Source organism: Mucor velutinosus, assembly GCF_035048745.1.
Source record: "Mucor velutinosus strain NIH1002 chromosome Unknown tig00000093, whole genome shotgun sequence".
In the NCBI taxonomy this organism is placed as follows: domain Eukaryota; kingdom Fungi; phylum Mucoromycota; class Mucoromycetes; order Mucorales; family Mucoraceae; genus Mucor; species Mucor velutinosus.
In genome coordinates this window covers 2,262,638-2,278,566 of record NW_027041907.1, presented here as the reverse complement: position 1 = coordinate 2,278,566, position 15,929 = coordinate 2,262,638, and the positions used below count along the sequence as shown (strand labels likewise).

At 41.2% G+C, this 15,929-nt stretch overlaps 5 protein-coding genes across 5 annotated transcripts; 1 reads left to right on the top strand and 4 right to left on the bottom strand.

Moving 5' to 3' along the window:
* Window positions 1-351: 351 nt before the first annotated feature.
* ATC70_002500 (uncharacterized protein) lies at window positions 352-1,465 on the bottom strand (the record flags this gene model as incomplete). The annotated part of the gene is made up of 5 exons (XM_064821874.1): window positions 352-428; window positions 485-566; window positions 630-722; window positions 781-1,335; window positions 1,397-1,465. 5 exons carry the CDS (start codon window positions 1,463-1,465, stop codon window positions 352-354), a joined length of 876 nt encoding a protein of 291 aa, XP_064681560.1.
* Window positions 1,466-3,154: 1,689 nt separating this feature from the next.
* On the top strand, window positions 3,155-7,952 carry SIT4_1 (sporulation-induced protein; the record flags this gene model as incomplete). Its single annotated transcript, XM_064821873.1, has 8 exons — window positions 3,155-3,335; window positions 3,401-3,604; window positions 3,667-3,931; window positions 3,987-5,695; window positions 5,757-5,992; window positions 6,044-6,419; window positions 6,477-7,551; window positions 7,613-7,952. 8 exons carry the CDS (start codon window positions 3,155-3,157, stop codon window positions 7,950-7,952), a joined length of 4,386 nt encoding a protein of 1,461 aa, XP_064681559.1.
* Window positions 7,953-8,547: 595 nt separating this feature from the next.
* Window positions 8,548-11,428, bottom strand: ERG1_1 (Squalene epoxidase; the record flags this gene model as incomplete). Its single annotated transcript, XM_064821872.1, has 4 exons — window positions 8,548-9,062; window positions 9,113-10,414; window positions 10,473-11,112; window positions 11,189-11,428. The coding sequence occupies 4 exons, from the start codon at window positions 11,426-11,428 to the stop codon at window positions 8,548-8,550; spliced, it is 2,697 nt and encodes an 898-aa protein (XP_064681558.1).
* Window positions 11,429-13,340: 1,912 nt separating this feature from the next.
* ATC70_002497 (uncharacterized protein) lies at window positions 13,341-13,962 on the bottom strand (the record flags this gene model as incomplete). Its single annotated transcript, XM_064821871.1, has 3 exons — window positions 13,341-13,538; window positions 13,596-13,651; window positions 13,707-13,962. 3 exons carry the CDS (start codon window positions 13,960-13,962, stop codon window positions 13,341-13,343), a joined length of 510 nt encoding a protein of 169 aa, XP_064681557.1.
* Window positions 13,963-15,380: 1,418 nt separating this feature from the next.
* On the bottom strand, window positions 15,381-15,806 carry ATC70_002496 (uncharacterized protein; the record flags this gene model as incomplete). Its single annotated transcript, XM_064821870.1, has 2 exons — window positions 15,381-15,599; window positions 15,657-15,806. The coding sequence occupies 2 exons, from the start codon at window positions 15,804-15,806 to the stop codon at window positions 15,381-15,383; spliced, it is 369 nt and encodes a 122-aa protein (XP_064681556.1).
* Window positions 15,807-15,929: the final 123 nt, after the last annotated feature.

Sequence of the window (15,929 nt, the reverse complement as noted above, 5' to 3'; positions counted from 1 at the left end):
TGTCATCTCTGCTTGATGTATGACTAACACTTTATGAGAATTGTCGCCTCTGATGATAATTGTGAATCGTACGAAACCAGGCTCATCAAATCAAAATAATTCTACAAACTTCATATGCATTTTGAGAATTCACCCTTTACTTCAAAAATTCAAAATGGGCGTATTTTGTCAAATATTCATTTGCAATTAGACAGCTCGACAATTTCTGTTTTTATTTAATGGTAAATCTAATCTATGGCATGCTATTAGAAGACGATTTATAACATTGATGGCTTGCCATCAAGCTTCAAACAGCAGCTACAAAAGCTGGCAGTGTCAACACAGGTTTATATTTCAGAAATCTGTAATACATCATGCCTTTTCATTGGCAAGCTTCTTGTGCTTTGTAATCGCAGTGAACAAGCCTCTTGCAGCATCAGTTAAAGCGTCTATCAACGAAACAATGATAAGAACCTGTCAGTTTTCGCAAATTGAACGTACTCACCATGATATAACTGATCTCCCTCTAATGACCATACTTGCTTGATGATGCGGGAATGGGTACTACGACAACTCTGGAGCAGATCCTAAACATAACATGTGGTTAAACGCATTTGCATTTAGGGCCCTTTAATTGAAGGTCAAGTTACCTCTAATAAATCATCATTGCTATCGATTGAATCCTCAGCCAAATCTGTCAATAGCTTAGCTGCTGTTTCAGCCTCGTAAATGAGCGCATCCATCTGAAAGTACACTGTCAGTTAGTTAATCTTATCGTACATACACTTGTACTCGACTTACATCGTGTCTAGACATTGCGGCAACAGTGTTCAATCTAGCCTTTCCTTTGTCAGTTGTAGGTACGGAACTTGAAGTTCTCAATATCATATTGTAGGCTGTATTTCTTTTAGAAGTCGAAGAGCTTGCAGAGGCGTGCAATTCGGAAGGTGACAGGAATGGATTAACAATAGAGGTTGTTCTGTTGGGTCTTTGAATATCGTTCAAGATGGAACAACTATCATCAATATTATCGTTAGTATTATTAAAGGTATATGGGTTGTTTTGGTAACGAGATGCTGATGTTTGAGTTACATCCATGACACGATCAATGGGTGCATTGGTGGTTTGGTAGCTGGGCAATTGTGATGGGGATTGTGGTTGAGGTAGCGATGATTGACGGTACCAAGCTTGAGCTTGAGCACTGGCGTTGTTTCGTACAGAAGTAATCGCAACGCCATTTCTTGCATAAACAGAATTACAGAAATCAATTAAATGATGAAAGTACAAATCATCATGGTAAGCATTGATCCAAATCGATATACATAAAGAAAAGTTGTCCCGCACTTTCTGATGTATCTGCATGGCCTCATCGTAAGTAGGCTATAATTTCATTGCTCTGCCTTTGAGTAACACTTACATTACTAAACCAGATATTTCGAATCAGATTGATAAACTCTTTGTTTCTCAATTCAACTAAATTATACATGTTAGTCAGCTTTATGTTACAGAACATCAACTTATTCCATACCTTCAAATTGGCCACAATTGGTGCAAATTTCTCGTAGCAGCTAATTGAGGCATAATCATCAGTTACACATGAATACAAATCCTGCTTTTACTAGTAGAGTTTTACATACACTCAAAGCAAGATACTGTGTTTGTGGTTCTTTGAAAGCATATAGGTATTTGCTCAAAGCAATTCTCGCTTTCTGGCTTGCTCCTTTGGTGCAATTGATTTCTGTACAGATTTTGATAAAAATGTTCCAGTCTTCCTCAACGTTGGTATGATGGGTTGCTTTTTCTATCGAAAGTAAAGCTTAGAGCTTCTATATTATACATGCGATTTAATCATGGTCTTACTTATCAATCGCTGGACATCATTATTGTTTTTTTTAAAACTGAGAGAGCTGCGAAAATGGACATTAGAGTCGGTAAGTATAATATCTTGTGTATGCATAGCAATTGCATTCACCCACCTCTTCAAACTGTACATCTTGGTGATTGTAATATAAGACTTGATTTGAAAACAAAAAATGGGAAATGCTTGCTGTATTTATATATTTACCATCCTCAGACATGGTACTAGGTAGCACGAGTATTTTCATACTTTTGTTTAACCATCAGTATTACGATTTAGTTGATATGTTGGCACAAGAGTACTGATTAGTACCCTTTTTTTGTTACTATGATACTGGTTGCTATGGTTACCGCCTTGGGTTTGCAATAAAATTCACCGCAGCAACAAATAGTATTGCTGTTCTCAAAACCAACATCTCTTGACTCTTGCGGGTTATGGCACCTCAATCCATTGATGAATGTATGATGGGTCAAAGATATGTGTTTGCTTTGATACCATATACCAGTACAGATGATTCAGAAGAGTGGGGAAACCGTTTGCTATTGAATGTCTTGATTGTTTTTCAGTAGCATATAGGTTTTTTGGATGACAATGAGATGTTACATAGAGATTCTCAGAACCACCAGTGATTTCAATATGTGTAAGGGACACAAACTACCGCTACTGTTAATAAGCTTCAAGCAAAATCTCGTTCTCGAATCAGGCACGGTTTGCTCAATTTGATGGTCGCAGGATTATGTATCAAACATAACTAATTTGTTGTCAACAAGGCAGTGATAACCATTTCCAAGCATTCACTCACGTTACTTTTATGTGAGCTATGCTTCAATTAAGCAAGCCTGAAACATTAATATAAGATAGAGATTGATACATTGCTACATTGAGAGTTTGTATATCTTACACATGCTGTATGAATATGACCTGGTAGCTACAGGGTTTTTAGGAGAAGAGAAAGACAGAGGGCTTTATTAGATTCAAGGAATGAAGCTTGTCTGTGTGTCGGACGTAGCTTGTAATTTGCAATGCCTGCCAGGATCAGCATCACTCGGTAGTGACTCTAGAGTAGAAGTATAACAGACATAAACTAAAGGAATCTAGCGACTTTACAACAGAAACCTATCATATCGTGTATAGAGAGGGCACAATGCGTTGCTACAGCTGAATGGCCAGCAAGAGAAGAGACGCGGGTATTCAAATGCAACATGATGAACAGACGCCAACATTTGTGCAAACAACAAAACAACGGCACCAACAAGTTTTCTTCTCTTTTTCTCTCTTATTTTTTCTTCCATTCAACAATACACACACCTGAGAGTGATGGAGAAACCTTTGCCTTTGAATCCATCCAATCTCTCTACTCGAGATTATATTGCTCGCACGTTAGGGCCCTTGGTTGCAGTGGCAGCAAGTGAAGATGCCGAAGAATTATGTCGAGTAAATCATATCCCCTCCTTTGCCGACTTTATCAAGCCGTTTGGGGACATGATTGAGGGGCGAGGTATGGATACTCAGATGCGATCTACGCAAAAGACAATGCTTGCTGACTACCTTCATTGATACTAGTAACACCTCGTGATTGGCAAGGTGTGCCTATTCCTATCGACAACTTCAACATACGTTTTCGACCTATCAACAAGTTGGAGGAACCCAACCATCAGGCAGTGATGAACCTTGTGCAGGAGAATGTAAAGGAAAAGGGTGAGCAATTTCAAGATCTTACAGAAGAGATTAAAACAAGAAGTGATGTGAGTGAAGAGTACTTGAGAAGTAAGTTGTCTTGAACTAGCAAGCATAATAATGTCCATTAACGCACTTGGAAAAAAACAAAGCCCCTTTGGACGATTTGACACCTTGGTACGCAGATTTTAAGAATGCAGTGCTATCGCTTCGAGGTATCACAGAATACGAGACATTTGACCATCCAGTAGCCACTATGATTGTGATATCATCATCCAATCCAGATCCTGTCAGCACAATCATGCAGCTCTACAATCCAAATGTGCCATCGTTTACCGTTGATAAGCCCTACGTGGATACAAATATCTTGAGATACTATGTTGTGCTCCACGATCCAAATCGTACCAGCATTGAACAGTAAGAAACAAAGAATTTGTAAAGAGGCCAGCATATACTGACTTTTTGATTCCAGATCCAATGCAGTATTCGAGAAATTAAAGCGCACCGTTGGATTGCATTGTTACCTGCTTAGAATCAACTCAAACCCTAGAGATCCATTGGACGATGATAGTATAGAGGATCTTTCAGAGGATGAAATCAGGGCGATCTGGGAGCAGGGACTGACAGAGTCGTACGCTGTAGAATCCAAGCTACAGTCTTTCAGCGCATCCTCATCCACTACATCTGTAAACTTAATGGAAGCAGTTCCCAGCCCATCGCTTCCATCTTCGCCTATCGTCTCAACTGCTTCGTCCACGCCTGGACACTCTCGCTCAACTTCGGTCTCTTCCAGCATCAGCAATCCTTTACAACCTACCGTCATTCACGGTACATCCATTCAATCAGTCCCCATTGATTTATTGGACGAGCAGCTCAGTACAGAGGATAACACAACTCCAGCACCCGAGACTCCAGTAACAGCAGCTGCGCCTGCTATACAATATGGGCGATGTATGACCTCTGGTGATGTAAATAACGTCAAGGCGATGGTTCGCGAGTTTACCATTCAAAGCATGATTCCCTTCATGGAGCGCAACATTCAGCATTGGAATGAGCAGGTAGCTTCAGCACGTCGTGGCCTCACAGGTAGACTGTTTGGTGCCAGTCGTCGCCTCTTTGGCACCTCCACACGAAACCCAACTTCGCAATCCGTGCAAACGATCACAGTGCATGGTGCCAATGTACCTGTGGGTGCAAACGCACTAACGATATACCCTTATGCAGCGCCCGAAGCACAAATGCGAAAATTAGCAGATTATGCCTTCATGCTGCGAGACTATAAATTTGCACACACCATCTACGACACAGTGCGCAGAGACTATGCTACCGAGAAAGCTTATAAATACCACGCAGGAACACAAGAGATGATGGGTATCTGCTTGCTCATGACGAATCAACCACTGACCAACAAGACGGACGTGGACAGACATTTTGAATTGGCTGTGCAACAGTATTTGGGCCGCTGCAGGTCGCCCTATCATGCTACTCGGACGACCATTGTGTATTATGAACTACTCAAGGCTCGTCGCATGTGGAAGGACATTCCTACTGCTCTTGTGCGTATGACGGGCGAAGACTCGGATCTGAGGTCCGGCTTATTCTTGGAACAAGCGGCTCACTGTTTCCTGAGAGCACATAAGCCCATGGTCAGAAAGTACGGTTTCCACTTGGTCATGGCTGGACATCGCTACGGAAAGGCATCCCAGCGTCTACACGCTTACAGATCGTACAAGATGGCCTCTTTTGTGCTGGAGAGTAATGCATGGTCTGTTGCCAAATCACACATTCAGTTTGCGCTAGGTCGTCAGGCATTCCATCTTGGCCGCTTGGAAGACGCCGTTACATACTTTTCCAATGTGTTGACAGACACAAAGCAGACACCTCAGCAGCAAGTGGCTCACATACGCGAGTTCCTGTTCATCTATAAACAGTATATGGCATCCGTTGGTATGGACCCTCTCAAGGAGTCATTGCCGCTTCTGGCGCTTCCTGTCATTGATGATAAAGATATACAAGTGACGCTCTCCAACGCACAGTCGAACACAGCGCTCCGAGAGGAATGGGCTTCCATGGAGCTGGAATTGCTAGAGGAGAGTATCGCCAATGGCTATATTTCGAGCTCCAAAAGGGCGATGGCAGTGCAACAACAGGACGATCATCGTGTTGTCAGCGCTGTAGGAGGTATATATTGGGCACTGTACTGGATAGGGATGAGACAGCTACTAACCTTGTGTGTGAATAGAGCCTGCTATTGTCCATATTGAGCTATTCAATCCTCTGCAAGTAGCAATCTCATTGGGCCATTTGATGCTTGGATGCCAATATCAAGCGTCCACTGAAGTGCAAAAAGTTACAACTGATGCTTATCAAGTCATGCCCGAAGGCACGCAGCAAGGGGATTCTGACATGTTTGAGTTCGAGAACTTTGACCTGCAAAAGATCAATGAAATCACTTTGGAGCCCTTGGAAAAGAAAATGGTAAGCAGTCAGCCACTGTGCGTTGTTGTAGTATTTACCTTTTTGTGCTAGATCAATCTTGCTATTGTCCCCCGACATGAAGGAAGTGTGCAAATCAATGGATTGCACTACACGTTGAATGAACTGGTGCACACATTCAGGCCATTCCACAAGAAGGGCAGGCGCTTGAACAAGACCAAGGAAGAAATGATGTCGGTCGTCTATGCACCCGACAGATCGCTCGATATTCTTGTGACATCGCCCATGCCACTGCTTGATCTTGCCTTTCATAACGTGCCTGAAACAATTCTCTCGGGCGAAGTCATTCAAACTGTGTTGGAGATCAACAATAAGGGCAACAAGGGATTGACCGCACTCAGACTCAAGACCAGCCATCCCAGCTTCATTTGTGTTGGTAATCCAGAAGACATGGACAAGGATATCTATGGTAAGCAGTGATAAATATACAAGTATCCCAAAGAAAAGTCGTTGAACCTATTCCTAGCGTCCGATCCATCGAATGCACCTCCTCAAGTGGAACTGCAAAACAAGCTGTTTGATGCTAGTGTGTTATCTATCCCCTTGCCAGCTAAAAAGAACGAAGAACGCAGTAATGAGAATGGTGTGGTCGTTCCCGGTGAAACGACGCTAGTACCCTTGTGGATCCGTGGTGATCGTATTGGCAAGCACACGTTCAAGCTTTTGTTCTCGTATCAGTCGGATGAAGACAACGCCATGATTGCTCATAGAACACTACGCTACACTGTAAACGTACAGGTGCTTCCTTCGCTCAAGATTAACGCATTCACTCGGCCCAGCACCACGGCTGTAAACGAGTATATTTTAGGCATTGAAATCGAGAATTTGCAGACGGTTGCCAACTTTGATTTGACGCAACTGACAGCAACAAGTCCCATGTGGTCTATCACACCGCTCAGTATTGATCTCTCGTCTGAGGAGGATGTCTTGGCCAAGACCGTCATACCTCCACGACAAACTACATTTGCTTACTACAAGATTCGTAAGTCGGAGCAGATGGATACATCTTGTCCAGAAGCATGGACATCCAAAGCATTAGGCACGTTGCTAAACAAGGGAAACACCAAAGCGATCCCACCTCCTATCCATCTCAACGTGAGCAAATTAGCCTTCAGACAGAATGACATTCCATTCGACATCATACCGCTTAAATCCTTTGCACGGAACTCTCGCATGTATTGGAGACAAGGTAGCTTGGAAGCTCAATTCCCCAACATTTCAAAAGACAAGTACAGTCATCTCTTTACTCTTTATAATACGGCTGATGTCGACTTGACCTTGTATTGGGACATTCCTCAGATGAAGCGCCATGGCCATCATTACATTATTGGCGTGAACCTAGGCGTTCAGCAAAACCCCTTCCAAGGCAGCTCTTCTTATCTGACGGGTAAGGAAAGCCGTAGTTTGTTTGAAGCTACTGCCAAGGAGAGAGCTCTGTTAGTGAGCAGTTTGACACGTAACCGCGCATTGAAGGACGAGAGTCCTATCAAGCTAAAAATCTCGTCACCAGATCAGCAGAAGCATGATTTTGACAAGGAAGGGTATGTCTAGTCTCATGGTTTGCACAATTTACTCGTTTTCTGACACTGCTTCAATATATAGGCTTTTGAAAGTACCTGTCCTCGTGTCCATACGCAACTGTTCTTGGAACAGAAGCAGTAAATACACATTAGAATTGTTACCATCATCGAAACCAGAGAAAACCAGCAAAGCAGGCAATTTCAACATCTTTCCTTTCCATTGGACAGGCTCCACTGTATTTTCAGGCATATTGAGGCCAGAAGAAAAGCTGGATATCCAAATTTTTGCTACATTCCATTTACCTGGAGTGTATGATATTAATAGATGGAAACTCACTGTACGTACAGACGAAAAGGACGATGCTGAAGTCTTTGTACATCAGCCTAGTCTACCTCAATTAATCACTGCCATTGCCATCTAATAAATAGTTTTGCTTGTTACCCCCTACTACCCAACATGCCATCAGCCAAATGTTCATTATCTTATTTGCTCTGCTTATTTTTGTGTTATGATGAACAAACAGCGTAGTGTTAGAAAAATATACAATATTTCGAGCAGATCTAACAACTTACAGGCTTTGTAAACTATATATCACGACGCAAAACTATCCAAATATAGAGTTACGGCCCTAATATCATGGTGGGCCGATACATGGTCTTTACGGATACTTGCAGAATTCTAAGCAGATATCTATTGGACTCCAAAATAAAATATCAACATCCACAGTAGGCCTAGAAAGAATTAACTAAATCTAGGCAACATAATCATAATTAGAGGGCATCTAACCCAGGCAAATTCTATCTATCGGTTGACTCTACGTAACTGGCTTTAGCACATAATAGATCCTTTAATAATAATCAAAGAAATCGGCTAAAGTACATGCATTGATGTAGCTTTTATTAAATTAGGCAAATTAAATAGTAATATGATCAGGTAATACAGTATGTTAAATAAATTGTATGTAATACAGTTCAGAGAGAGCTGATGATAAATGGTTGCAGAAAAGAGGATCGTCATCATGAGGAAGAGCGCTTTTGAATGCTATTGATATCGCTAAGAATAGCATGATAGATGTTTCGAAGCACTTGCTTTGTGTGGAAATTACCATCATCCACATCCTTCACTTTGATACCCATCTTACCACCTGCCCATCTTGCTTCATAAACCATAACCAAAAACTGGAGATCACCATGCTGGTTACTGTTGTGTGCTTTATCAGAGTTGTTGCTATTGCCTTCCTGCAGATACTTTGACCAAACAGGGTATGCACAGCGACAGTGGAATTGGAATTGCTCCTTTGCCAAAATGTCAACATCTAGTTGCTCAAGAACGTGCACCAGATCTGTCATCATTTGAGTAGGTGTGGTGCGTATAAGATGGCCTCGGTTAAAGTGGAACAAGCTTTTTGGGTTATTCGATATGGATTTTTTTCGAGAGGAAGACGAGGATTGAATGAGCTCTGATTTACTAGTAACCATCACGATTTTGGGTGGTGCTTGTTGCGGATGTTGTTGCTGATGAGAGGAGAGACCTACACCAATGTCAACTGTCTGCCAGATTACATGGCAAGTGCATACTTACCATTACCAGTGTATTGCGTGGTCGAGGAGACTGAATTTGATTTCTTGATGGGCGCATCCAATTTGGAAGCCTTGTCCGCTAACATGGTATCTTTTTGAGTTGGTAAATTGCTTGTGGAATGGTCTATAGAATGACGAGTGCTCTTTCTACTAATCGACAGTTTTCTCCAAGACGGACGGTTGCTGGTAGTTGTAGAAGATGTAGAGTTGGTAGACTGACGCTTTTGTAGGGGCTGCTGGTTGTTGCTTAACTCGAGTTTAAGCCAGTTGGATTTTCGAGGCGTAGTAGATGGGATGCTGGTTGCGCTAGTCGACTTGTTGGCAGTAGCACAGTGATCTGTCGCTGTCGTGTTTGCTGTGTTGGATGTAGTCGTTGTAGCAGAAGACGAAGGCGATGAATCAATGATACTCGTATTGGAAGTCTTTTTAGGGGCGTTTTGTGGTGCTGCTGCATCGTCAGCTGATGCGCGAGGGGATAATTCTTGATGTACGCTACCTGGTAGCTTGATACCAAATTTTCGCACTGTCTGCAAGCTCTTTTTTCTTATCAATGTTGTTGTTGATATGACTTTTTCGCTTCTGCTGAGTGATGCTGATGGAATGGGCGTGCCAGGTTCTCTGGTTGACGTCTTGTTGAGCAAAGGCAAATCAGGTAACTTTTTCGATGTATCAAATGTTCTTCTTCTGGTGAGAGATGGGGTCACGCTTGATAGAGGTGGCGATGATCCACGGGTATGGTTGGTATTGTTGCTGGCACCAGTAGCATCGCTTGTCAGCCTGCTGACAACCAATGTGCTTGTAGATCTGCTGAGGGCAAGCGGATTTGGTTCTGCTTCCAGTAGCTGCTTTTTTCTCTGATCTGATTCTCGTCTTTCCTTGACAAGATGATATATAGATACAAGTGGGTCGTACATGGCTGGCAGCGATTGGAAGTCATCTTGCATCACCGTCTTCTTTCGAGTGGACAGTGTTCTTCTCCAACGAGGTTTGCTTGCAAGAGACTGGTCATCGCTGACCTTTTTCTGAAAGTTTTGATCAATTTTTAATGCGGCCGTTTGGTACGCAGCGGATGAAATGATCTTTTGCAGCTTTTCTGCGATTTCCTGAGGACTTCCGAGGCCAAATCCGTCCATGCCGTTTACAATGTCCATATCAATGTGCTCGAGCGGCTGCCTATGAGGCAAGTAGTTGCGGATGGGCTCCTCGTAGCCCTTGTTCATCCACGGATGTGATTGAATGGCTGACAGTGTGATGCGACGACTGGGATCAACCACGAAAATCTTGGATAACAGATCCAAGCAATCTACCCTGTGATGTCAATAAAAAGCATATAGCCTAAATGGGCAAATCTGTTGCATTACCTTTGCCCAGGTGATCAGGATAATCTTCCACAATACCCGACTTGATCTTTTCATGCAAGGCTGGTAGGTTGGTATCATCAAATGGAACTCTGCCGCAGACCAGTACATACAGCACCACTCCGAAACTCCAAACATCTACTTCAGGGCCAGTGTACTGCTTTGCTCTTAGCAGCTCGGGTGCTGCGAAATAAAGTGATCCGCAAAACGTGTTGAGCTGCTGTGTGGGTGAATATACATTCGACAGGCCGAAATCAATGATCTTGAGCTGCTCTGACTGTGTAATGAGGATGTTTTCGATCTTCAAGTCTCGATGGACGATGGAATTTCGATGGCAGTAATCCAGTGCACTTACAATTTGCCTGGCAAACTTTCTCGCTTGTTTCTCTCTCAACTTTCCATGCTTGATGATATAGTCCAGCAGCTGACCGCCGTCCACGTACTCCAGAAACATGTAATACTTGTCTCCCTCTGTAATGTATTCCTTCAATTGACAAATGTTCGGATGTCTCAGTAAACGCATGATGGCCATCTCTCGAATAGTGCGCTGCTCACGTTCCTCAGGCGTGTCTTTTGGATCCTTTGGCTTGGCTGATGCAGGAATAGAACCCAAGTCCACTTTGGGCATAATCTTCACTGCATACTAATGAAAAGAAGGCTTAGTGTGAGTTACATATGTTGTATAATTAAAAAGGGCTTAAATATTATAATTAATTTACCTTTTGCTTGTGGACATCTGTGAGACATTCAGCTAGCTTGACCTTTCCCATTGATCCAGCACCAATTGTCTTTCTGTAAATGACATAGTTTTGAATCTTCATTACTTGGTGTCGCTCAGAATGCTTGCGACTGAGCGTTTCTTTGTTATTATGCTGCTGTTGCTGCCTGGTAGCCGACATGGAACTCGATCTTCGACGATGATTTGGTTGATTGGCTGTCGTTGTGGTGGTTTCTTCCATTGTGCCTGGAATAGTCCTGTTCTATGTTGGTTTAAAGAATATAAAAAAAAAGAGAGAGAGAGAGAGAGAGAAGAAAGAAGGAGAACGAGAAAGTAATATTCTAACTTCTTTTTTTAAAAAAGGTCAACCTGTGCGACCAACCTTAATACACAAAAAATGAAAGGGGGTTTGCTAAAGAGGGGTCACTTGTGTAAGGTTTGTAAGATATGATGCTACTACTACACGCTTTATTCTAGGGCAAAAAGAACAGAGAGAAGATCCAAGTCATAAGTAATGCTATATTCTCTGCTACAAAACTAGCTGCTGCCAGATATCAATGGCATACCTTGCTTGATTGATTTCAAACGCTTATCGACAGTGTACATGATTTATCATCACAGATATGGTATATGAAACGTGATGTATAAACTAGTAGTGAAGAAAGTGTATCACCATTAGCGCTACATATCTTCTAAAAGGTCTCAAGGGAGTTTCATGTGATAAAATGCCTAGTGTATCAAGTAGAATTCCTTAGTGCACAAAGAATTGACAGATGGTTGTTCTCGCCAAGCACAAACAAATTGATCAAGGCACGAGAGAGAGAGAGAGAGAGAGAGAGAAAGAAATTGCGGGGTTTTGTCCATGAATACAATCAGTCAGTCAGTCAATTGAATAGGTACTCTGTTTCATTATGTATACTGCCAGATCAATTAGACATATACCAACATCCTAATCCGTATAAGTCAGTACTTCCAGGAGGAGAACAACTAGAGAAGGAGCAATCCAAAGAAGATGAAATACAGGGCACAGACGTTTGATCAAAGCATCATAGTTACATTTGCTTTCCTCTCCTGCTGCGCCAAATGTTATTTTGTTACGTTTCATTGTTGCCCTGAATTGTATCAAATGAAGCACTAGCGGCACATCTTACATAGTGCCTGAGTGCCTCAAAACACGTCTGAGGGAGAAACAGGGGGGAGGGGGAGACACAGCTCTGAGGCATTGATTGTTTGGCATTTCTTGCTGAGAGGTAAATCTGTGCCTGGTACGAGGAATTTAAGATGGTACCACCATGGATTTATTTTAGGCGATTATCTGAAGAAATATCTGATCAAGACTCCAAACAGTAAATAAAAATACTACTTGGAGCCAACCCTAATCATGGTTGTACCACCCCCGCGGCCAATATGTATAGTAGCATAAGCCGAAATAAGGCCACTATATCAGACATGTATCTTTTTGAATGATGCTAAAAATCTAGGCTGATCTGCATAAAATATCATAGATTTCCGTTAAGAGGCAGCACAATGCGATGGCATATACACTCCATGATTACTGCGAAAAAGGCTAATTATAGATTGCCGTGATTTTGTAGTTCCTATAAATACATGGCTTGTTCTAGAGCGACATTCTCAAACTGTAAAATACATTGCTTGTCATTCGTTGTACATCGTTCACTTTGATTACAATGGTTTTTTCTAGGTGCTGATCATGGGAATCAAAACAAAGCATGTGTAAATTATCATCTTGTCCATTACAGAGAGGCTGTTTTTCCGATCTTGTACAGTTTGTGTTCAGAAGCTCCATGTTAAAGAAACGATTTCGCCAGTAAAACTATTTGTTGATTTTAATTTACACACATTTTGTAACTGTGTAATGAAAAGGCTGGCGCACAAGAATATAATTTATTTGTAGAGTCGCTTGCTACGGCACAAAAGAGAGCGAGATGGATTTTGAACGAGTTGAGAGATATATAAGAGAGAAAAAAAAAAAAAAAAAAAAAAAAAAAAGAGGAGGAAATAATATATAGGAGGGAATTGCATTAATAGAGAAAACAAGAGAGATGAAGATATGATAAAGAAATTAAAATGTTATATGATAGATGCATTGGGGATGAAGTGAATGGGCTATAATGGTGCTGCTGTTGGTGTCGTTATGAGGCCTTTGGTGTTTCGCTCAGGACAATACATGACCAATCTCCACTCTTTTGGTCGGGAAAACGTGTTTCTAAATATTTGCGAACAAAGGGACATGTTGGTATCACTAGCAAATGTGTTTTCTCTGCCCATTGGAATGCTCGATACAATAAAAGATCGCCTAGACCTTGATGTCGATATGCAACTGGTATTTCCTATAACGGCAATAAAGTGAGTATAGACACTAGATGGCGAAAGGTAGTAATATTTACAATATGATAAAACTCGACAATATTTTTACATCTAGTTGGTAAATAGCATAAAGCAGCTACTGTCATAAGTCAGTACACATTCCATTTTTCATTGTGTGCATACATAATTACCAGTATTCTGTTTGTCCAATTGGATTTTGAACATACAGTAACCTGGGTCATGTATGATATCCAATGCATGAAATTGGGACAGGTCGTTTATCAAGGGTAATGCTGAAGGAGGAGATGGTTTAAGAGTGGGCTGTAGTGGCGGCGACAAAGGCATTGCTTTTTGCTGCTGTTGCTCTATCATGTATTTGTTGTTTAGTTCTTCATAGTCCTGGATCTTCAAATCTGGAGGAGACGGCAAGGGACGCGAGTGTGTCATTGATGGCTTTTGTGTTGATATTTTTCTACGTTTACTACGTCTATCCAGGTCGGATAGAGAACCCGTAACTGCAAATTTAGATTGGAGTGTCAAAACGAATATGTGGTGCTGCGATTTTTTATGTTATTTGTGAATTAAAATAACATAAAAATGGGGGGGAAATGTTGAGAAAAGGTCAAGAGGAAGGAAGAAAAAGAAGAGAGAAAGTGGAACAATTTCTCTTGGGTGAACCAAATTTAAAGGCAACCCGGGATCAAAAAGAGAAAGAGAAAAAGGGGTGTACGTGGTACGAAACCTGCACGGGTGTAGGGAATAAATAAAAGCCCGGTATTCTCTGATGAGTTCTCTCCCAAGCTATGTTTCATGGCATTTGAATCAGAGATGGGTCCATTTACTGGCCATTCTAGCATGCCTAGCAGTAGCGCTCAAAGATGTCTGATCTGCTAGTAAGTAAGGATGAGCCATTGTTTCACCAACTAGCAAGAACAAGACGACATGAAAAAAGACATTCTGATGAAGAACCTAGATTTTCACCTGATCCATTATTTTTATCTCCCTCCCCCCCCCCGCTTTCTTCAGAGAAATCTAGACCTTTTCATCTGCAATGTCAACAAAAAGAAGAGCATATATAAACTCTATGCAATTATCATTAACCTAACTTTCATAATTATACCCTTTTTCTTTTTCTTTTTATCATGTATTTCAGTATTCATCCAGTCTGCTCTATTTCTTTTCGTCAATGCGTGATTTTTTTGCCCGAATCAACCACGCGACATCTTCAGCAAGTAACTGGAAATTGCTTCCAAAATGGTATATAACGCAATGACCATATTTCATCAAGGTAAGCAATTCATTTTACAGTACGGTTATTTATATATTGGGGCGGTATGCTGTTACAACAATTGTCCTGCATTGCAGCATTGGTGTGTGTATAGATTTGCCATCACATCAACAATGCCATTATCTCTATTGGCCTCTATTGTAAAAAGAGTTCACCGCTTAATGTTTTTATGGCTATTTATTGTAAATTGCATTTTCGTTACACCCAAACGGCACTAAACCATATCGATGATCTCTGCTAACCATTCTAGTGATTTGACGACACTGGTTTATTTCTGCCAAATTTACAAGCTAAATTAGCGACTAAACACAAATGTCTCAATTTTCTGCTCATTTCGGGGAATCAGCACAAAATGCTAACAAGATGTGTAAGCAATCAAGGACCACACGATATATATCCATGACAGTAATTAGATCATCAATCAGTAAGATTTAGGATATGCAGTAGTTTAATGATTATAAGTAAGCGAGCGTAAACAGAAAGGAAAATGGAAATAAATAAATAGAAGAAGGGTAGAAGTGAATCAATACAAGTGTTAAAGTCTAAGTTGGAACAGGAAGAAAGGCGCGAGAGTATATCATACAGTGGGTGAATGTGAGAGTAATTTGTCCATAATGGTCGAGTGGTACCGCAAGAATCTCTCTTGCTGTGTTGTCATTGATGTTGCTTGTTGATTTTCTTGGTAGATTTGCTTAGCATAGATCACGTTTTGTGCCATGTCTTGGAGGATGAGATTGCCGTTGTTGACGTAGTCTTCCATCATGTCGATTCGATCATTGAGTTCATCATTATCGTCCTATTTATTTGATAATTGGCCATCTTGGTTACGCCATAAAAGAGATCAAATACTTACAATCAAGCCATCCATTTGCAATGCTCTGAATTCAATCAATTTATTTGTCCAAATGTGTAACTGACTAGTACTGGTGATGATTTTCGATGCTAATTGATTCAACTGCGTTTCAAAAGAATAAAAATCAAATGGTGTGAGCTGGAATCCCATTATAAAAATTTAGGGTGATAGGTGGATTTATATGAAAAATAAAATAAAAAGACAAGCTTGCAAAGCCTTCTTTTTATATTCATTCACTGATAAATGGAAAATCATTTTGATTTCTAAAGTATC